The sequence below is a fragment of the Seriola aureovittata genome, chromosome 1 (assembly GCF_021018895.1).
Source record: "Seriola aureovittata isolate HTS-2021-v1 ecotype China chromosome 1, ASM2101889v1, whole genome shotgun sequence".
Lineage (NCBI taxonomy): Eukaryota > Metazoa > Chordata > Actinopteri > Carangiformes > Carangidae > Seriola > Seriola aureovittata.
The window spans coordinates 4,025,522-4,050,013 of NC_079364.1; the positions used below are offsets into that span (position 1 = coordinate 4,025,522).

The window sequence follows — 24,492 nt, forward strand, 5'->3', positions numbered from 1 at the left end:
AAGTCATAAAAAAGACATAGTATAGTAAGGCATAAAAAGTAATAAAATCATCATAGTATACTAAGGCATAAAGAGTCATAGTATAGCAAGGCATAAAAAGTCATAAAAAGTCATAAAAAAGTCATAGTATAGTAAGGCATAAAAAGTCATAAAAAGTCATAGTATAGTAAGGCATAAAAAGTCATAAAAACGTCATAGTATAGTAAGGCATGAAAAGTCACAGTATAGTAAGGCACGAAAAGTCATAGTATAGCAAGGCATAAAAAGTCATAAAAAGTCATAAAAAGTCATAAAAAAGTCATAGTATAGCAAGGCTTAAAAAGTCATAAAAAGTCATAAAAAAGTCATAGTATAGTAAGGCATAAAAAGTCATAAAAACGTCATTGTATAGTAAGGCATAAAGAGTCACAGTATAGTAAGGCATAAAAAGTCATAAAAACGTCATAGTATAGTAAGGCATGAAAAGTCACAGTATAGTAAGGCATGAAATGTCATAGTATAGCAAGGCATAAAAAGTCATATGAAGTCATAAAAAAGTCATAGTATAGAAAGGCATAAAGTCATAAAAAGTCATAAAAAAGTCATAGTATAGTAAGGCATAAAAAGTCATAAAAACGTCATAGTATAGTAAGGCATGAAAAGTCATAAGAAAGTCAAAGTATAGTATGGCATAAAAAGTCATAAAATCGTCATAGTATAGTAAGGCATGAAAAGTAATAAAATCATCATAGTATACTAAGGCATAAATAGTCATAGTATAGCAAGGCATAAAAAGTCATAAAAAGTCATAAAAAAGTCATAGTATAGTAAGGCATAAAAAGTCATAAAAACGTCATAGTATAGTATGGCATGAAAAGTCACAGTATAGTAAGGCATGAAAAGTCATAGTATAGCAAGGCATAAAAAGTCATAAAAAGTCATAAAAAAGTCACAGTATAGTAAGGCATAAAAAGTCATAAAAACGTCATAGTATAGTAAGGCATGAAAAGTCACAGTATAGTAAGGCATGAAAAGTCATAGTATAGTAAAGCATAAAAAGTCATAAAATCGTCATAGTATAGTAAGGCATGAAAAGTCATAAAAAGTCATAGTATAGTAAGGCATAAAAAGTCATAAAATCGTCATAGTATAGTAAGGCATGAAAAGTCACAGTATAGTAAGGCATGAAAAGTCATAGTATAGCAAGGCATAAAAAGTCATAAAAAGTCATAAAAAAGTCATAGTATAGTAAGGCATAAAAAGTCATAAAAACGTCATAGTAGAGTAAGGCATGAAAAGTCACAGTATAGTAAGGCATAAAAAGTCATAAAAACATCATAGTATAGTAAGGCATGAAAAGTCATAAAAAGTCATAAAAATGTCATAGTATAGTAAGGCATAAAAAGTCATAAAATCGTCATGGTATAGTAAGGCATGAAAAGTCACAGTATAGTAAGGCATGAAAAGTCATAGTATAGCAAGGCATAAAAAGTCATAAAAACGTCATAGTATACTAAGGCATGAAAAGTCACAGTATAGTAAGGCATGAAAAGTCATAGTATAGCAAGGCATAAAAAGTCATAAAAAAGTCATAGTATAGTAAGGCATAAAGAGTCACAGTATAGTAAGGCATAAAAAGTCATAAAAACATCATAGTATAGTAAGGCATGAAAAGTCATAAAAAGTCATAAAAATGTCATAGTATAGTAAGGCATAAAAAGTCATAAAATCGTCATGGTATAGTAAGGCATGAAAAGTCACAGTATAGTAAGGCATGAAAAGTCATAGTATAGCAAGGCATAAAAAGTCATAAAAACGTCATAGTATACTAAGGCATGAAAAGTCACAGTATAGTAGGGCATGAAAAGTCATAGTATAGTAAGGCATAAAAAGTCATAAAAACATCATAGTATAGTAAGGCATGAAAAGTCATAAAAAGTCATAGTATAATAAGGCATAAAAAGTCATAAAATCGTCATAGTATAGTAAGGCATGAAAAGTCACAGTATAGTAAGGCATGAAAAGTCATAGTATAGCAAGGCATAAAAAATCATAAAAACGACATAGTATAATAAGGCATAAAAAGTAATAAAAATGACATAGTATTATAAGGCATAAAAAGTCATAAAATCATCATAGTATACTAAGGCATGAAGAGTCACAGTATAGCAAGGCATAAAAAGTCATAAAAAGTCATAAAAAAGTCATAGTATAGTAAGGCATAAAAAGTCATAAAAAGTCATAAAAAAGTCATAGTATAGTAAGGCATAAAAAGTCATAAAAACGTCATAGTATAGTAAGGCATGAAAAGTCATAAGAAAGTCAAAGTATAGTATGGCATAAAAAGTCATAAAAACGACATAGTATAGTAAGGCATAAAAAGTCATAAAATCGTCATAGTATAGTAAGGCATGAAAAGTAATAAAATCATCATAGTATACTAAGGCATAAAGAGTCATAGTATAGCAAGGCATAAAAAGTCATAAAAAGTCATAAAAAAGTCATAGTATAGTAAGGCATAAAAAGTCATAAAAACGTCATAGTATAGTAAGGCATGAAAAGTCACAGTATAGTAAGGCATGAAAAGTCATAGTATAGCAAGGCATAAAAAGTCATAAAAAGTCATAAAAACGTCATAGTATAGTAAGGCATGAAAAGTCACAGTATAGTAAGGCATGAAAAGTCATAGTATAGTAAGGCATAAAAACGTAATAGCATAGTAAGGCATAAAAAGTCATTAAAAAGGCATAGAATAGTAAGGCATGAAAAGTCATAAAACCGTCATAGTATAGTAAGGCATAAAGAGTCATAGTATAGTAAGGTATAAAAAGTCATAAAAACGTCATAGTATAGTAAGGCATAAAAAGTCATAGTATAGTAAGGCATAAAGAGTCATAGTATAGTAAGGCATAAAAAGTCATAGTATAGTAAGGCATAAAAACGTCATAGTATAGTAAGGCATGAAAAGTCATAGTATAGTAAGGCATAAAAAGTCATAGTATAGTAAGGCATAAAAAGTTATAAAAAGTCATAGTATAGTAAGGCATAAAAACGTCACAAAAACGTCATAGTATAGTAAGGCATAAAAAGTCATAGTACAGTAAGGCATAAAGAGTCATAGTATAGTAAGGCATAAAAAATCCTAGTATAGTAAGGCATAAAAAGTCATAAAAACGTCATAGTATAGTAAGGCATAAAAAGTCATAAAAACGTCATAGTATAGAAAGTCATAAAAAGTCATAGTATAGTAAGGCACAAACAATCATAAAAAAGTCATAGTATAGTAAGGTATAAAAAGTAATAAAAATGTTGCAGTATAGTAAGGCATAAAAAGTCATAAAAAGTCATGAAAACATCATTGTATGGTAAGGCATAAAAAGTCATAATATAGTAAGGCATCAAAAGTCATAAAAATGTCATAGTATAGTAAAGGCATGAGAAGAGATAAAAACGTCATAGTATAGTAAGACATAAAAAGTCTTAAAAACGACATTGTATAGAAAAGAATGAAAAATCATAGTATAGTAAGGTATAAAAAGTCATAGTATAGTAAGGCATAAAGAGTCATAGTATAGTAAGGCATAAAAAGTCATAAAAAGTCATAGTATAGTAAGGCATAAAAACGTCATAGTATAGTAAGGGATGAAACGTCATAGTATAGTAAGGCATAAAAAGTCATAGTATAGTAAGGCATAAAGAGTCATAGTATAGTAAGGCATAAAAAGTTATAAAAAGTCATAGTATAGTAAGGCATGAAAAGTTATAGTATAGTAAGGCATGAAAAGTTATAGTATAGTAAGGCATATAAAGTCATAAAAACATCATAGTATAGTAAGGCATTAAACTTCATAGTATAGTAAGGCATAAAAATGTCATAGCATAGTAAGAAATAAAAAATGTCAAAAAACAGCATAGTATAATAAGGCATTAAAATGTCTAAAAAGGTCATAGTAAAGTAAGGCATAAAAACGTCAAAAGACGTCTGGGTTAAGTTGGGAATGAAAAGAAAAAAACGTCATAGTATAGTAAGACATATAAATGTCAAAAAAGGTCATGCTATAGTAAGGCAAAAAACTTCATAATAAGACATCATAGTATAGTAAGGCATAAAAAAGTCATGGTATAGTAAGGCATTAAATGTCATAGTATAGTCTTGCATTAAAGTCATAGTATAGTAAGACATAAAAACGTTAAAAAAAAGGTCATAGTAAGGCATAAAAATTACAAAAAACGTCATAATACAGTAACGTCATAGCGTGCAAGTATCCAGGCTTCTTCCCTTCATCCTTTTCTGACAGGCATACATAACATAATGAAAATGCTATTTGTGGAAATATATTAATTTTTGCAGTGCAAAGTTTTTATAAACTTAGATAGATAACGACCGTTAATGTAACGCTACCATTAATAGAACACCTGTAAATCGGAGTAATACATGTAGTTAAAAGTCCCAAGGTTGTTATACTCTATATCAGCACTCATGGAATGTCTCTCGTCCAATCAAATGACTTCGTCGGAACTAACTGTTGTGTAAAGTATAATAAGGCATAAAAACGTCATTGTCTAGTAAGGAATGAACCGTCATACTATAGTAAGTCATAGTATAGTAAGACATAAAAACGCCATAGTATAGTAAGAAATAAAAACATCATAGTATAATCAGGCAAAAAAAGTCATAGTATAGTGAGGCATAAAAATGTTAACAACAAAAAAAGTCATAGTTATACAAAAAGAACTCACACAGCCACAGGGAGCACATGCAAGCTGCAGACAGAAAGGTGGGGAATAACTTCTAGCCACTGTCCTGCCGTACCGACCCATTACAAAATCATAGCATAGTAAGGTATAAAAACATCATTGTATATTAAGGTATTAAAATGTCATAGTATGGTAAGGCAGCTTAGTTTGCTTTTGCCTTGGGCCAATCATCTTTTTACAGGTTGGATGGGTATGAAATGTGGACTATTTCAAATGTATCTTCATGATCATCACAGTGTATAAAATCCAGCACCCTGCTTTCATTCCCTCAGTCCGCATCATGAATGTTTACTGTCGCTACTGCAACAGGTGCCGGTTTAGTAGTAGTAGTAGTAGTAGTAGTAGTAGTGGTTAATGTTAGCTTAGCCAACATATTAACACAATAACAATAGTATAGGAAATACAATTGCAACCTACCTTACATTAACCAGGGTCCTGTCACTGCATATCTTTCAACCGTTAACGTAGTGCACATTACTTGTCGCCGATTATTTAGGGGGAAAAAAGCATAAACTATGTGCCTTTACTTTGAAAAGCTGAAATGGCAACGTCAGCAGGTGGACATGTGTTTTTCCCGAAAGTGGCCGAGTGACACAAGTCGATTTGATTTTGGCTCAGACTGGCGGAAAACTGTCCAAAACTTTCAAACTGTGTGTGTGTAATATTGAAATCCACAAGCATAGACTTGAGACCTACTAATACTTTTCATTTATTTGTAAATTAATTGAAAGTATATTTTTAACTAGTGGAATCTGATAATACTTTTTATATTTGCAAAGTATTTATGTGAATTTGCAAATCTATTTTTTTGTATTTGTGGAAGGTGTTGAATATTTACAGATTACACATTTATGCATGGATTGTCGATTTGTTCACACGAATAAATGGCTATTGAAACAAATCTACCTCCATATCTAGGAAAATATAAAACACTATGTTCCACATTGTGCACCTTTTACAATTTTTTCTCCACACAATGTAGCTTCAAAAGTGTTGTTGCTCCTGTCAGTGGCACAGCAGTGCTCCATTAAAGCATCAAAAGCATGTAGGCTACTTATCTTTATTGCAACACCTCCTTTCACACATTTCCTGAGGGAAATGGAAAACAGCAGTATTGATAAAAAAGAAGGCACATGAAAGACTTCTCCAGCACGGTATCCTGAATTTCATTTCTCAGGCTTGGAAACATTGCTTTCGTTTAAGTCGCCAATGGGTGGTATGAGCAGTTTGGGTTTCCTCAATTTGTGCCTTAACCCTGAGAGTGCGACTTGTCTACCAGCGAACTTAAAAGTCAAACCGCCTTACGTCACATTTTAAAGCAAAAAAAACTCACAGCAAAATAAAGTAAACAACTAAAATATTTATTAACTGAAGAATTTTTTTACAGCAAACTCTTATCACGACACAGTCTTCAAGTCAAATGACACTTAACCCTTTGAGTACAATTAGGTTGGCCACTGTGATCTGGAGAAGTAACAATGAACAGACCTGGGAGGGATTCATCCGCCGCGGTCCTCTATCAAAAACATGAACAAGCACATCAGGATCTAGAAGGTCCAAAACTGCTGCTTTTTAAAAAGTCAGACATTAAAGGAGAAACACAGTCGCTTGCTATTTTAGTAGGAACTGAATCAAGAATAACATTGTCATTTTGAACATTAGATTTTTTTTTTTTTTTTTTTTTTTACATGTGTACATAGTTCTATTATGTCTGTTTCTTGTGAAGAGAATTTTCAGTTCATACAGACGTGTGTTGAAGAAAAAAAAATGGCTTGTCGGTGCGGTGAACAGTCCGTCCAAGCTCCTGTCCGAGCTCAGACTGCGCTCAGTCTGATTTCCACTGAAGTCCACTTCTGTTGACGCTTTTAGTGAGGGACACTGATCAGAGATCTGTACATACACACAGGCTAATCAAACCCATAATGCTGCCCTAAAACAGTGAAAAGACATTAAACTATGACAGATACTAAAAGGGTTAAGGCAAGAATAGAAAAATAAAGAAATAGTAAAAACAATAGAAATGTTGCATCTCTCTCATACTCGCCGTACAACGTTCAGATCCTAAGAAGCTGTGTTAGTGAGAATTATTCACATAGTCTTACTCTCTTTACAGACCCCTTCACTTTACACAGTATTTACAGCAAAACAGAACCTGTCTCACAAAAAGAAAAGTAGTCCACCAAAATTAACACATTATTCATGAACACAATGATAATTAAAAAACTGTATAATTTTTATCATATCGTCAGTATGTAAAAACATTTACACACAGACTTGCAAATAGTGTTTTACAGTAGTCATTATATTTCATATCAAATTAATCAACATAGCAATCTTTTGTACAAACGTCTGCTTTCGATTGCTGTGTTCAACTTCAATGGGTACAGATACCATTTACATCACTTTTTTCTGTGTGTTTGTGTGTGTGTGTGTGTGTGTGTGTGTGTGTGTATGTGTGTACTTTGTGCACAGTTGACAGTTTTAGTTTTGCAAGAGGCATTGTGATAATGGAGGATGCTCAGATGAGACACAAACAGATGTGGTGGTCACCAAAGACGACACAAGGACAACATGGCTGAGAGGTCAGAGTGGCGGCACACCTCGCTGCACGCCACCGCCCCTTCCCTCCAGACAACGACCAGCATCACCTTTCCCAAAAGTCAGTGAAATGACCACCAAGCTTTGGAATCCAAACAATGCGCTCTCAGTGCATGAGAGGGTAGAAAAATATCTTTCGGAACTGTTTGTGTGAGGGATCAGAAAAATGACCGGAAACAAGAACTACTTTCACATTAAATAATGGTCAGCAGGAGGGAAATGGTGGAGGTCACCCCAACGGTGGTTCCAAATATATTACTATTATATACTATATATATTATAGCTAGCTCAGACTACAACACTCCAGAAATCTCAGGACTGCTGTAATTCTCTCGATACAAGACATTTTACAGACTGTTGACATTTTTGGACTGAACCTCAACTGGAGCGAATGATCGTGATATTGAACAAAAACACACGAGCTGTGACTCCGTAGACGAGTCCACTGCGTCCCTCATTTCCTACCCTCAGATGTAAGGTGTGCTCTCATTGGATACATCTCATCTCCTGCATCCGACTTGTCTCCAAAGTGCATCTTGTTTTTTGTCTATGATATGAAATATGTTGTAGCGGGTGGGATTGCTCACGACAAAGAGTCAATGATTTTTTTGTCTCGGACCTCAAGTATTTCTCTGGGACAGGAAACTCGCAGAAAGCCATAGCTTGGACTAAGCTGTAGAGTTCCAGTGTGAGCTCTGATGGAGAATTTAGAACTTTTAGAGCTCCATCTAAGTTAATTCACTTCACATAAAAAAAAAAAACAAATGAAGGTTTTACTTTCACTGTGAAGGATTATCTCAATCTGAGGAAGCAAATGGATTCTTTTGAAGAGGGAAGATGAGTCCTGATATCTGCAACTATGCTGACGGTGAAGAAAAACCACAGAGGAAGAAGAAAGCGTAGAGCGCGGACCTTACCTGTTTGAACCAGCTTTGAAAATTATACTTCTAGACAAATTATTTTACCTGCTTCAAATGAACTGATTGTTGAGTGGGTTTTATAACAAACGTTTACTGAATAACTTTTTCCCCTTACCCAAAGGTGAACCTGGCGAGTTTTTGCTGTTATCAGACAATCATTTCACAGACAAAGCACATAGTTCACTTCGAAAGATTTTCAAAACATGCTGGAGTTTCCCTCTGGTTTCTTTTAGGAGGACAAAAAAGAAAATGAACAGTGATGGACACTCGGGGTGATAATGATACTTGAGGGAAACGTTAGCGCTATCGAGACAAGCTTGTGGATAATGGAGCGAGGTGTGAAGGAGAGGACGGAGCAGGAGGGCAGATCACGTCAGAGCTGTGAACGTATGAACTGCAGCAGGAAAAGCACCAGACTTCTCCTGCTTTCGTAAGCCTGGCTGCCTGTAAGCAGATTCAACACTCTGTGACCTCCTGCCATACTCAAATCCAGGCCTGTGTGACATGGCTTTAATTATCCACATTTTTTCATGTCTCTCCGCCACACTCTGTGCGTGCCATATGGTTGAGAGCTGAGGAGCCCTGGGAGGTGCCACATGAGTCCACCCTGCCACAAGCTGTGCTGATTTAATCAACAGCTATGACTGATGCTTGTTGTGGCCTGCAGGGTGCTGCTGTGCACCTTCACGCTGCTTTCACAAGCTTTTATCATGACTATTGTTGTTATTCATAACTATCTGGCAGTCAACATCAACAGAGAGGAGACACTGAGGCTGAGGGAAAGTGTTGGGAAACAGAAGTGTTAATGGCTCAGCAGGGCAGACAACAGATAGGTCCCGATTTAGAGCCTGGATCCTCCCAAGGATTCGGCTCATGAAGGTGGGTGATTTAAAAGGAGCCGAAGACAGAAGACTGTGGTACACTTGAAATGAACCGCTTTGCCGTTAGTGTTATCTAGCTGCATCTAAAGGCGATGTTTACACGTCCTCTGAACCACAGTCAAAAGCGGGGGCCTAGCTTGAGAGGGAAGTTCAGGCCCCGCGTGCTTTCACGTCCTCACGCCTAGCCAATCACTGCTTGAAGTGGGTGAGATTGTCAGATTTTTCTCTGTTTTGGAAAGCTAAAAAAATTGTTCAATCAAAGGCCGAGAGGGGATTTCAGATGCTGTTTGATGGTCCAAAAAATACATTGTTCAAAAAAACAAAAAAGGAAGATCTGTTGAAATAGGACATGCTTTGTTATTATAACATATAAGACGTATCTAGAAACATGGACATCACACGACGCAGTTTCTGAATTGGGAGCAAAGAGCGATGACATATAAAACATTTAAACTGTATGTAAAGAGAAGTTATGCACTGATTTGTTTTATTCTTTTGCACATTTGGCCACAGAACCACAAATCTATAGGTGTGCTGATATAACTATATCTAAATCTATTAACCTTAAATAAGATCAAGGTTATTTTATTTGATATTTCACCTGTTTTCCACAGACACAGAGGAGCGCCACAACATCTGTCCAGCTGTGAATCCCTAACGACGACTCATAACGCTCAGTTGCTTGTCTGTCTCTGGTTTTCGGTTTGACACGCAACGCTAAACAGGTTTCCACAAGACATGTAGTGAAATGGAAACAACACAAAGACACATCCACAACACAGTGACTGTTGTGAGAGCGACTATTGCCTCAGTCTCCTCCTGAGCCACAAACACACACACACACACACACTCACTGTTTGTTGACAGTTATAGCATAGAAACACAGCCTCCAACACCCCAGTCTGTCCAGTGCGTGTTTGTATTTTTCTGTGCACACACTGGCATGCACGTGTGTGCGTGAGTCTGTCTTATGAATCTGAGGGGAGAGTCGTCAGATGAAGGGGGGGAGGGTGTGGCAGTCCCGTAGTGAGAGAGCAGGACGGTGGGAGAAGGAGGACAGGAGGAAAAGAGCTTTAGTTGTTCTGAAGGCAGTCGAGATCCACCGAGCAGCAAACATTCCCGTTCTGAGCATGAAAGGACAGGAAAGAAGAGATATAGAGTGTTAAATATACTGTAGTGTATTATAATATGCTGTACATATGCCTGGCTGACCATAATCAGTCAAACTACAGAGCCTTAATGTAGAGGGAACTGAACACGATGTTAACACCATCTCTGCAATATCAGTGAAGGGTCACTACACAAATCACAACAGAACATACTGCCCTACCGTTAGTCATTCATTCTCAGGACTATCTGCTATGCTTCTGAGATATCCATCTCTGAGATTTATGCTGCCACTCTAGTACATTGGAAGCGAACAGAATTTAGGATGTGTGGCTCCAAGCGGTGACAAATTTGAGAAATTGAACGGCAATATGTCTTCCCACAGACAAGTGTCCCAGTTACTCAGGGTAATCAGCAGACTTCACTGTGACAGTGTCACACTTTCCACTGGAACTACTTTCCACTGAAAAATAGTCCCTATAGAAAGGCTTTCAGAAACCAGAGTATAAACTGTCTGAAGGGCTCGATACGTCTTTGGTCAACGGGAACGAGGATGGATTACTGACCAGGCTGATAGGACCTGTGCTCTCTGACATGGGACAGGCTCATATTGTCCTTACAACTGTGACGTGTAATGGCACATGCACGATTAAAGGATAAGCCTGTTGATACTCTGCACTTTTCTTATTGTCTACTATTCCCACGACAAGACCCAATCAACACTGAACTGATCACATTCTCAAGTACTGTCTTTGTATCCAAAGACTGATGTTATTCCTCTGTGCCAAAACCATTGTCTAAAAAGAAGAATTCATTCTAGTTAATTCTAGTTTGAGTAACGTTTCCTTCCACAGATCCCTGAAAAATCATGAGCCTTTTTAAAAAAAGGAAAAGGAATATTTACATTTACTTTTATCCAAAGCGACAAACAAGTGAGATAAATAAAACCACAAGCGGCAATTATCTGGCTCCAAGCAGCTTGCAAGCATTTGCATTCTATACATAATATGCACGTATTTATAAAATTATATAAAACCCTTGACCTGTGTATCCCCAGAGAAGGTGACTTGCTGCCTGTGCCACTGGGGAAATGTGTATGTGTGAGTTCCGCAGACACGTTATGGAAGTCAGACACAGACTAACACACTGTTGGTTTTGGTCCTTCCATGGGATTTGTTAACAATAAGAAAAGTATAGAATATCACCAAGCAGCCTTCTCCTTTACATTAAGTCAAAGCTTTTGAAGTGATCAACCAATCACAGCAGCTATTACCACTTGCTGTATGTATCTGTATCTGTATGTAGATGATCTGAGTTAATGGTGACATGTTCCTGACAGTGATTTACATATTTTGTTCTTTTAAGATTAAATGCCTCTTACATAATCTGTGACAGATATTTTGCATTCACCTTGGATGACAGACAAGCTGACGATACATATCCTCCAGCACACATTAGCTAAACTCATTATCCCCCAGTTTTCACCTCAACGTACATAAATACGAAGTGAATCATGCTTCTGTAAATGCATGAGATTTTTGTATCCCAAAACTACATGTAAAATGGTCTAGTTGGTAAAAGCACTATTGCAGCTCAAAAACAGGCTTAGTATGAATTATTTATTTAAATACAAAATCTGATTCATAATTTTGTGAATTTTTGGTTGAGCACTTAAGCAGCCGCACCGGTGTTAAATCCAACATGGAGCAGTGAAGCAAACCTTCTTAGTGATTGTTGTTGCTTTGGCCTACCTTACACTTGCAGGTGGTGCAGGGCGAGTTGGGCATATGCCATGTGTCTCCACTGAGGCGGGCGACACCTGCGGGGTCCTCGCACGTCTGCCGGATGTCATATGACAGGTTGTCTGCCATGCAGGGGTCTGTGACGCAGCGCGGGCAACACTCACCCTCCGCCACCGCCGTGTACTCGCACATCAGCACGGGGCAAACCAGAGGCCAGCAATCCACCTCCCCCTCCTGCAGAGGCACAGAGAGAGGAAAAGAGAAGAAAAAAAAAAGAAAGTGACACAACTGTTACTGGGTGTGTTGGTTTTTTGTGTGTAAATCAGCTGATCTGGCAACTGCAGTTACAGCTCACATGCTGATTTGTTGCCACATCTCTAATTAGAGAGGTGGTAATTATCTAAGTCCTACACACACAAACACACACACACACACACACACACACACACACACACACACACACACACACACACACACACACACACACACACACACACACACACACACTCACACACACACACACACACACACAGCAGAGCGGCAGATCAGGGCCAGGTAATAAACAAAGCCCAGCTCTGAGCTTCATGTTGATGAGGAGATTTTGTTTGTTTTCTTTTATGTCATCAGTTTCTTCTAACGAACCTGTCTCACCACTCTAAGGGAATTAAGATGAAGGTCAGCTTTCATTTGTGTGTCTGTGTACAAACCATGCAGCGGCACTGCTGGCAGCCGTACAGCCAGGACGCTCCGCTGCGGTAGAGCGTACGTCCACTCTGGTCCAGACACTGGCTGCTGGGCCTGTTGTCACAGCCGGGACAGCAGAACAGGTCCTCGTCTGGGTCTCCGCAGTCACAGGGTCTCCTCCTGCAGTACGTCTGCCCGTCCTGCACAACAGAGGTCTCAGCATTCAGGGAGTAAACAGACTTAGATATATAGCCCTGACATACATGGCTGAAATTGTGTGGATAAAACCCTAGACGGGTTTCTTACCTCACCTGCACATCCACTTTATAGAAAAAACATATATATAATGTATTTGTAATGTTTTATCTGTGCACATAAATCAAATCAAATCAAATCAAAGACCTCATATCACTTCATATCCTGGGCTGTAAAGTACATCCCCATAGCCCCTACAAAATAAAAGTGCCTCAGACCAACAGCGATTCACATAAAAATGAAATAAGGAGGTTATAAAGACACATCGATGTGAACAAATACAAATTTCCCTTTGTTGGCCACACTGCCTCATTGTCTTTGACAAACAACCACAAATTCAAATCAGTACCATTTGGTGACAAAAGTACAGCCTCATATATGCACAGAGAGCACCAGGATGATGCTAGAGTGGTGCCAGATGTCCTCAAAGAACATTCCTGTTTGTGATGGAAAATCCTGTCAGCTGTGAATCCTTCCCCATTAGTGTCAATGACACGTCTAATGTTAAAAGTTGGACTTGAACACAGCGCAAAGACTTTCAGCCAATGGCCATTGATGTACACACCTCAGTTCTAAACCTGCAGGAGAGGAAATACTCTGTTCCTCAGCCAAAAAAACATCAGGGAAGGACAAATACATGAAACAGGCCAACCTTTTCTCTCTGTAATTCTCACTTTATGCTCAGAGTAAGAATTGAGGATACGTATTTACACTGGTGTTGTTGGTCTGTGTTCTTTTGCTTGTGGGGAAACGCAAGGATCAATTTAAGTGGTCCAGTTCTTACTTTTCATTGAACAGGGGAGTCACGCTGTGATCAAACAGTTGTTAAAACTGAAAGGTTTCATCATTTTTGCAACAGTGAAGAGTATAATGATTTCCTTACGCCCTGAATATTGTTTCAGAGCCTGAAAAATGGATGAATTTTGAATGAAGCAAGAAGTGTTAGAAGTTTGGTGTTTTGGTTGCAATGCAAAGTCAAACACAGGGGAATCTGCCTGATCTGTGAGTCTCTCTAGCCACCGTGTCCCTGGCACCCCGTCTCTACCCAGAGAAAACTTTATGGGCCATTTTACTCGGCACAGCCAGCACTGTCTGGCCTGGGGACGACAGTGTAATGGAGATGTAAAAATGTTACATAAAATGGCTGTTAGAAAATGTATGGGGGCCATAAAATCATTCCGCATACCATTAAAAGGGCAATACAGAGCCAATGTTTTATCGATGCATATTGTCCTGCTACAGTAACCGTTCAGTCCCAGGGTGCCAGTATCGATGGCCTTGGTCTTTACAGTTACGGCCCTGGACTTGCTGAGAAATTACTGCCAATTGTACCGGGCCTGGCAGGATATACGAAGACAGACTGTTGATTTTATGCCAGAGCTAAGACCAGGCCTGCATGCCAATGCTGCTCTGTTGTGCTATCCAAAACGACATCATTACTGCTTTGATTACAACAATTTTATGATGAATTTGATGACTGCTGATTATTATCATTATTATTATTATTATTATTATTATTATTATTATATTATTAGGTGTGACTTGTTTTCAGCACAGTCCTAGGAAAATGTATGTTTTTCTGAAAGTAATATAATCTAAGAGCCTTTCGGTTCCTGTGGGATCGCTCCTGTGGAATACTAAAATCTAATTCTTCTATTTAACTCAATTTTCTGTTTTCGGTTTCCTTTAGTTGAATAAGGAAGATGTTTTTCTCTCAAGTTTCCAACTTTTATTTCATAAAGTAGAGTTTCTACAAGCTCTTTCCTTCTCCACCCACCGCTGTATTTTTCATTTGCCCTATCCAGCTTTACACACGTCAAACATATCAAATCAATCAACCATCCTCTCATGTTCAACAAAATTATTCACATTTTGAGTATAGTTTGATATTTTTTATCTCTTGTTTCTGTAGTTTCTGACGTGGTTTGCTTTACTTTCGCTCTCCCTCTTCACAGACCAGTTATTTCCCGGCTGCCTCACAGCTACCAGTAGCTTTCAGTGTTGACACAGAGTTAGACAGACAGTTAGATTTATGAATGTTTTTGTATGCACATCTGTTGGATATTGTACTAAGTCAACATCAGTCACACACATCAGAGGGCAAAACACTAAGCATTCAAACTTTTGTTAGTCAGTGAGAGACCCTGCACCAGATCTGTCCTTCGTGAACGAATAAAATACAGCCAGACTGAAGTGTTGACTTGTTGGTCTGATTGTGTTCACTTTTTCATCCACAAGAAAATCTTTTCACCCACGAACCTAACAGCTAGAATAAAAACCAGCAGGGCCGTGAATCCTCAAGGTATCCCGAACACTGATCCCCCAAAGGGAGCAGAGCATCTCAACCGCCTCTCAATTATGTCTGTTTTCTAAAACTCTGCTGCGCCGGGTCTACTTTTGCCAGAGCAGCTCTCATCTCTGAATCGTGAAGTTCCCTCGTGAATGTATGTAAATGCCTATATTTATTGACGGTTGACATGAAATACATATTTAATGCTGCATTTCATTTCAAAGCGAGTTTCTCTTGTTTGTTTGTGTCTCCTCTCCGACAAAGTCTGTGAAGCATGAGAAAGAATACTAGAGATACAAAATGAAGATAGCGCTCTGCATACACCGACTTAAATGAGTTCAGACAAAAAGTATCTGTTAACACGTCATAAAAGAGCTGCAGACATTTACTTATTAAGCTTGTAAAACACTCAAAATGTCAACAAACAACTCTAAACTAAAGTTTAGTTCATGTAATTTTCTCGCAGAGGAAGCATAATGCAGAGAAAGCCACTGCAGGATGTAAATAATGGAAGTCAATGAACAAACATGTTGGCAACACAATTTACAATAAAGATTAAATATGTATTTTTCAGAAAACAAAAATTTCTGTCATGATATGTGTGACTGAATTGGATGTAAAAACATAGGCAAGTAATTTGCTTGCGTTGACTAGTGTTGAAGTGAAATGTCATAAGTCATGCTACACAAGCATAATTGATTTTACCTCTCAGTTTACCCTTGGTATTTACTAGGGGCAGTTCATGTGCGACGTCCTGGTGGTAAACTCATTTTATTGCAAATAAGCATCTGTGTCTGTTTTGCATTAATCTCACTCACTGAGCCTCACCTTCGCAAAGACAAATCTGATCAAAATCTGCATCCCACTCTGACTCCAGAGCACAGAAATGAGTCGTTAAACTGCCACAAATATTTGTCAGAATGTAATGCAGGCTAATGACAAACAGATGGGAACACTGAGGTGTTTTTCTTTTCCTCTTCGATTCTTATTATTTTGCTCTCTTGATGTCAGCATGACCAGAAAACTCTTCTGATATTTTTTCTGTGTGTTTGTTTGATAACTATTCAAACAGATGTTAGCTAATTCAACCCCCAGACAGTCAATTACATGTGCGTTTGTTGATCTTTGTGCATGTAGTGTTCTCACAGAGAGCTAGCTCCTCACCACTGATGGGTTTTCTGGGATATTGAATGCATGATGAATATTTTGCATATTTTGTATTGGTGCTTGCCCTTGGTTTTGTCCTACCTTTGTGTATCAGGTGATACTCTGAAAAGTGGCAGTGCTCCATTGCACACTACATTACACAAACATTATAGAATACATGCTCCATACGTACTCGTTACACATATCCTTGATAGTTTATTCTCTTCCCTATGACTATATATTAACAGCTTAGGGATACGGTTTTCATCATAGCTGTGATCTAAAACCGTAAGTTAAGATCCTCCACCAGGTTGTGAGAACCATTACGACTAAGTGTAGTGAATTTATATGCAAGTGTTTCTCATCTCTACCTTGCAGGAGCATATAGCGCAGCGGTCAAAGCTGGGTTTCCAGTCTTCTCCATTGCGCCTGATTCCTTCTTCCTGAGGACAGTCGCCACTGCAGCCCGGACCAGATGTGCACACACAGTCGTAGCCTCCCGGGAGGTTTACACACACACTGTCATTCCAGCAGGTGTGTGTCTGCAAACTGCACTCATCGATGTCTGGAAGACAAAGAGCAAGCCACGGTTAAAGACTATTAACATGTCATTTGTTATACAAATGTAGGAATGTAAATTTGTGTGCATGTGTGTAAGTGCGCGTTTCACAGTCCTGTTAGTTTTGTTGGATACAACATACAGAACAAGACCAAATTAATTTTTCTGTGGAAAAACTAAGACCAATGAGAAGCAGGTTCAACACAACATCAGTAAACAAGACTGCATCAGGTTTACATTCCTGCACGTCTTTTTCTCTATTAGTATCAGAGCAGTTTCATCAGTTTGGAATTACAAAACATGTTTGCCTCTCAAATTATTTTGTTAAAGCTGTGACATTTGACAACATGACACAGTATTGAGCACTTTTATGGTCCCAACCATATCACAACCTGCAGTATCAACTATATGCTGACGTACTTACGTTTCTGCTAATTTAACACAATAAAATTAGCAGCATTTAACATTTGAGAATTGTCCTGGAAAAAAAACTAAATAACTTTGACTTTGATATATAACCCTGCCACCTAAAAAAAAAAATCATACAATAAACACCTCATTTGCTTGGAAAACACACTTCAGATGAATCATAATTAATGTCGTACAGCATGTTTCCTGATGACTGTCTTCAGCTAGAGCTGCAGTGTTGTATTACACTACAAGATGCAATCTATACCTTTACTAACTCTAGATATGGTATATCTTCTATTTCCTCACGTTACTAAGGAGACCAGCAGGTATCCAGTGAACTATTTGAAATAATTTATGTTGCGCACAAATATTTATATTTCAGGCATCCAAATTACTTCAATTATCCCTTCAAATTAATAGCATTCAGTTGTTGTAATAGAAACTGAGTTGTGTTGTTGTGGTCAGACAGGGAGGGGAGTGTTAGCAGCAGGCTTACTGCTGTGTTTCAGTAAAGATATTTCTTCAAGGTATTTAAATTTATAGTGTAGCTTACCTTCTCCGTCACAGTATGACACATGCTGCTGGGTAATGGGGTGCAAAATAAACACTGATCATATGAAGTGTGTGGATATAATGTATTTGCAGGTTCTGACTGTTAATCAACACATTGTATTGTCTGTTTTCATTCCTTAAACATATTTTAAGGTATGGTAAATTGTTTTTGGTCTGCCATAATTAACTCAAACAAATTACTCGAGTTATAATCTGAGGGAAGAAATTAGGTCATTTATCACACTCTTCCCTTTATATACAAAGAGTGGGAGAGACTGGGGACAACTGCAACAAGTCTTCTTCCTCCAATCAGAAACATGCTAGAGTGATGATACTTATCCTGCACATTCAACATCTGCTGCTGAATATATTTAAAAAAAGAGGTATGAAAATAATTTTTTTCATGAGCTGTATTTTTTTCCCAAACTGTCCTGACCTTTTGTATGAATAAATCAAAATGTACTAATTTTGAATCCTGTCATGATATGTGTGACTTCAAAGCGACATGGCGACATGGTTAGCATGTGTCAAGCTCAGTGTGTCTAGCTAGCACATGATGTTCTGTCATGGCCACTGTCCCCCAAGCTGAGTGGCCATATCAAAACAGTTTTTACAACATTGTTTTGCAAATTTTTTTCAACAGATGCAACAAAAATTGCTCATTTTAACATGAGAGAATACAAACCAGTTATTTTGAGAATTTTTCATAGCAGTAGAATATATTAATTGTGCCTATTTTGACTCAAGGTAGGCCTATGTTCTATAAAAAACAAAACGCAACTGCTCTTAAATAAACATTATTAAATAAATAACTAATACTATCAGTCTATTAGTTACTTAAGCATGAATTAATTAGTGAAATTTAATGCATTTTTAATACGTTTCAACCGTCCCCGGTCTCCCCTACATCTTGCATGCACACTGGCATCGCAGCTTCAGTCACGTCGGTTACAGCCTCAGTGGATTCAGAAGAATCACCAAAGGGATGAGGCATCTGCTCCGTCAGCTTCTTTTTCACTTTTCCGTCTCAACAAACCAAAAGGAACCAACGTGAGCAGACAGGGCGGATTTTCATTTTCACCTACTTTTCTTTATCAGCATAGCACAGGAAACAGCGCACCAAAAGTCTGTCCCTAGCTTTTTTTTATCAAGCCATGACATTTAACTCTCTTTATCCCCACTAAATGTGAGCTGTTCACAGAGAAAAAGACCAAAGTCCCTTTGACAGTAGGTCCACTCTCCTGTCAGCACCTGCTGCCTGCAGACATCGATCACACCCACACAACACCGACGGCACGCCACTGGTGTTGCATGAACAAAACCATGGAAACAGAAAATCTAAAACTAACTAATAATTTCAAAAATGGAATTCATGTTTTACTTAGTGTGACTCTGGCCATGCTCTCACACTGTGAGAAACACAGTCAATCAAGTCCTCTTACTTTATTCACACTTGACTGAGACAGGAAACTGTGGAGACTGTCAACAGGTCTAAAAAGCTTGATTTTCACACCTCCCGGTTTCCTTGCTGATACAGTATGTCTGACTTTTACTGAACAATATTCACATCAGCAGTATGTTTTAAAAAGGCTGTGTATGTAAAAGCCCCACCAGGGACAAGAGTTGAAAATGAACAATAGCTGTAAACTCTGTGTAGTACATTAGTTTCATGCTCTGTATTGGAACTATGTCAAACTGCACGACCCCCGTCAAATAAAATAAATTTTAATTCAATTCAGGCATTTTAGGACATATCAAACTCAGCTCTACATGATCAGACTCGACTAAACTGCCATATGTCTAAGTTGTACTTTCAGCTGTACTTTGCGCTTAACGCTGACATAGTAAGTTAGGATGTTGAAAGGCAAAACACCAATGGGCATTTCACCCACTCACAACTGATGGCCAAACACACGTCAGCATCACTTTGTTGCGCTGCACAGCATCAGACACGCCGGCATCCTACGCCCCTGTGTTTATACTCCGGAAAAGCAGCAATTTTATCACATACTAAAATTTGATCCTCAGATGGTCACATAGCTACTGGACTACTTCTGTCTGTCCAGTGCAGCCAGTGTGTGCAACAGGTGTCAAATTACACATGCCATGTTCTGCTGTAGAGAGCCAAAGTGAAACTTCAGGAAACTTTGTATGTTTAGATAAGGGCGGTAATTTAAAAAAAAGAGAAAAGAATCTAATATCATTGTTTTTAATGAACCCCATTTCCCATAAACCTTCGACCTCGAGCCCATGGACCAGCTCAGGCAACATGGTTATTTCAGACATGTCCTTAGTAACATCAAGACAGAGAGGACTGAAGTTTTTAGAGAGCAGAGATTACAGTTTACAAACTCTAAATGACTTAAGAAAAGAACATTGGTCAAATTTACAGGATGAATCCAAGTTAAGATGAAGTAGGTGTGCCCATGCTGGAGGGCTGGAAATTTTCACAGGAGCTCACACCACACGATGCTTTCTGTAGTGTAGAACAGTGAGTGGTAACCAGCAGGCAGACCTACTCTGGGTGCACATGAGTTTTTGGTCAATGCTGTGGACACACCAGGCACAACAATAAGCTTTGACAGTGCTGAATACACACTCTAATTGGTTGCAGTATCGAGTTTGCAGGATATAGAGAGGAGGAAAACAGCTCAGCCGAGAATTTATTGTGCCTGCGACAGACTATTTGCATACACTAAATGAAATCCCCATCAGCCACTCAGACATACTGTATCTGCGCTGGTGAAGGATTAATGCTCTTCATGCTACATTCACCACAGCCACAGAGCTGCTGCTCGCAGACGAAGCGTACTCTTACACGAAGGCTGTGAAAGACTGTGTCTTACAACCAAATACAAAAGCCCCGGCAGAACTCAGCCGAGCACAGCCAGCCGTATGAGTAACTTACACTCATACCTGCATCTGCTGTTCAACATGAAAGGGCTAATTCTACAGCATATGTACATGACAGCTCACATTCATGCAGGTATAGACATACACACATACACACACACACAAGGATACACAAAGCAAATAAATCCCTATGACAGATGTTGGTAATTAGAAAGCATCACAAAGCTCAGTAGTAGAGTATTCAAATTATATTTCTTTGATATGTCTCCAGGCTGCCCATATGGAAAGGTCATGTACATTACAGAGAGAAAAAATATGATGCACACACACACACTGTTGTGCAGCGAGACAGTGGGGGTTTATGGTGTATTATCCTCATCTTTATGCACAATCTGTTTATTAAAGCCACCTGTCTTTCCCTAAAGCATTAGGCATAATAAACATGTTTTGGGATGCAGTCCATGCAGCTCTTTGTCAAAGCAATAAAGAGAAGGGACTGCTGCTTGCAGGTGGCTCTGGTCCTCACCACAACAATATGAATGCAACACAATACAGTAGAATGAAATGTACCGCATGGCAGCACAGCTAACTCAACACACTGCACAGCAACAAGACAGAACTGAGAACAACTGAACGCAACCTACTGTAACATTTTAATGTTACAATGAGATGTTTTAATGTTACAAAGAGTCTTAACGTGTCACATTAATGCGCCACATTATTCTAACACAGCATAATGCTGATATATTGAAACAATGCTTTATAAAATATCAACATTAAACCAAAATTCAGTGTAATGTAATCTTAATCTTAAACAAAAATAGAAAAAAACTTTCTTTACTTGGTTATTTACTTGATCATGTCCTTGGTTAGTCCAATTCATTTCTGGACCTGAACCAAGCTTATTCAGAATAGGATGCTAGACAATAATACTACTAATACTGCCAATATCTATTTAGTACTTATCTTGCACTTATATTCTATATGTCCATGAAGTGTCCATGTGAAAATAGCTCTCATATGTCCAAATTGGAAGAGTGCACTTGGAAGAAAAGACTCTCATTGGCCCTGTTCAGAGCCAACATCTATCTCAGGTGATCTGATTATAATCGGGCAGCTCTAAGTTCAGGTGTGGCCGCACTCAAGATGCATTGAGGACGCATTTGAAATCCGATCACTCAGATCACATTCAGAGGTGGTCTGGGCCTCATTTGGCCACATTCTTTAAGCAGTGTGAACGCAAATGTGTCCTGGGCCACACTGAAGGACCGTCTACTCCACTGATATCATCTGCCATAGTCTGATGAGTCCCACAGCAGTTTCATAATGAACCGAAATTTATTTTACTATTTCAAATGGATTAAATCTTATTTCACTGTAGAGCTGTGTGCAGTGTATTGATTCGCTCAACCCCCTCCCCCCCTCTCTCTTTCACAAACACACTGACAATGGACCCATCTGTCACAGTCATATTGGCTAAAAACAACAATGCATTCGTGTTTATTTCCACATAAAGCAGACAAGTGAGATCCAATCACAAGTGGTCACTGGAGACGCATGTAGAGACGAATGTTAATGCCAGGGTTGAACTGACGTACTAAGAGCTGTCCACTTGTGATGGGATCACCGAAGACGCACGTTAATGGTGGGTCTGAACAGGGCCATAGAGTCACGTGTCAAGCAGTAGGAGGTCCTGAGTGTAGCATAGCCAGTTGGTCCATAATCCAAACATTTACATTTACATTTACTCATTTGGCAGACGCTTTTATCCAAAGCTACTTACATGTGAGGGATGAAACATGGGATATAGCATGAATTAGCACCAAATTCAAAGGATGAATTAGCACTAACACTACAACAAAGCACTTCATTTGAAAAACACAACAAATCCTTTTACTGGAGGCCCTTTTTCATGGGGCACACATCCACCAACACAGAATAAATCCCTGGATTGCTGTTATGGCAAAATACAGGGAGATTGTTTTCATCTATCCATTACCATACCCTTAGGATTTTATTTTTATTTTTTTTATTTTTTTACAGAAAATAGTATATGAAAGTGATGCTTTGGGCTGTTGAATTGCATCTGAAACCTTACCTGAAATCTGTGTATAGATTTGTTGAATATCCTTTTAACAGAAAAGTCACAACAAAAACAAAAAACAACCACTTAACCTCTTTGCCAGATGCGATTATCCTCTTCTCTCTCACTAATTCCTGTCCCTAGTGCTCTCTACTCTCCTGCACAGCCATCACATACTCTCTAGTCTCTGCAACTCTCTGCTTTGAGCTGGCTCTCTTATTACAAAATGCTACTTTCTGTTTGGTTGACTCATGAGAGGCTGTTGGAGGGATATTGTGGAGAGAAAAAATCCTGTTAAATTGTCATTTGTACTTATTTCCCCTGCTGGCTTCCAGCCTAATGCTGCATAGAAGGAGGAGAAAAGGTGGTGGATGTACTGTCACAGCAACGTGCACTTGTCTGGTGCAGGAGTGGCACACATAAAAGTACAAAATACACAAATATTATGACACACACTTGTATTTATGCTCAAAAGTCTAGGAAAGCAATGTTATTAATGGCGTCTCTTAATGACACACAAATAAGTGCTTTCACTAATCACATAGCATAAATCATATCCCTAATCTGTTGAAAGCCTCTGATCACAGAGCACAGTCAAGTAAGTTAATGTCCAATTAGACTTGACTGATGTGAGTAACGTCTCTGTCATTCGCTGCAGACGTGAGTTATGTGTTGATTTTATGTGATTATACCAATCTTTTAAATCATTCTGATGGCACACGTTTTTTGTTTCTATGAAATGAACCCAAGTGTGAAATGGTGCATTGGTGTCTGTGTGAAACTGCGCTACACCGCTGTCTGCCGCTCCAAAGTACATTTGCATCCACCTGTTATACGCACATTTTCCATTAGCACATGAAAATGATGGCTAAATGGAGAAAGAAGCGGAGATATTGCAAAAGGGTATACAAGTGGGTGTATTAACCAAAACAAAATGAATCAAAGTGCAATGGAAACAGACTCAGAAAAATAAATCCTCACAAGCGAGAAGCATGTGACTCATGAGTGAAAAGACAAATAATGTTAGTAGATGAAAACATCAGATCCGTGTGGGCCAATGAGTAGCCTGTAACCTTCCACAAATTAATACACGGAACTAATGTGATGCCATTTTTCCATCATGCTTTCATCCGTTTGAGGCTTGACTGGCACTCTTTTAATTGCGTCATCCTGTTGTGGCCTCTTTTTTTTTGTGACTGGATAATCACCACCGATTGTTTAGATTGTTTTGATGAGCCCACTCCTAATTTTTGTGTAGCAAAAGTTTGTGCTAAATCACATGAATACTTGACTTTTGTCTTTTTGTGTTACCTCCACTAGAACTGACCAAAGGCAGCCATTTTCGAAATCCTACACTGCTGTCAATCGTGGTTTTTTTTCTGGGAGCGCGTGGTGCTGTTTGTGGCTTGACAAGAGATTTGGCCATCATTGACTTTATAAATCAAGAGGTTATAATACGTCCTCTGAGCAGCACTACGTCTTCAAGACAAATTAGAAATGAGTCACTTTCAGAAAATGATGAGACGGGTCAGGGCTAGCTGGTTAGCGTGCTAACTTCAGTAGAAGAAAAGACGTGATAGAGACGAGAGTTAACACTGGCATTGCTTTCCGCTTCTGGAGACAGCTGCTGGCAAGTAAAGGAATTTAGTTTGATGCTCAACAACATTTCTTCTA

At 38.2% G+C, this 24,492-nt stretch overlaps 1 protein-coding gene across 1 annotated transcript in view; it reads right to left on the minus strand.

The window, feature by feature from the left end:
• Nucleotides 1-6,077: 6,077 nt before the first annotated feature.
• LOC130168760 (protein kinase C-binding protein NELL1-like) overlaps nt 6,078-24,492 on the minus strand; it is a 238,809-nt gene continuing 220,394 nt past the window's right edge. The window contains exons 17-20 of the mRNA XM_056375248.1: nt 16,732-16,925; nt 12,693-12,869; nt 11,995-12,219; nt 6,078-10,260 (exon numbers count right to left, since the gene is read on the minus strand). Of these exons, the coding sequence (XP_056231223.1) occupies nt 10,210-10,260; nt 11,995-12,219; nt 12,693-12,869; nt 16,732-16,925 (647 nt within the window). The 3' untranslated portion in view covers nt 6,078-10,209. The remainder of the gene's footprint in view (nt 10,261-11,994; nt 12,220-12,692; nt 12,870-16,731; nt 16,926-24,492) is intronic.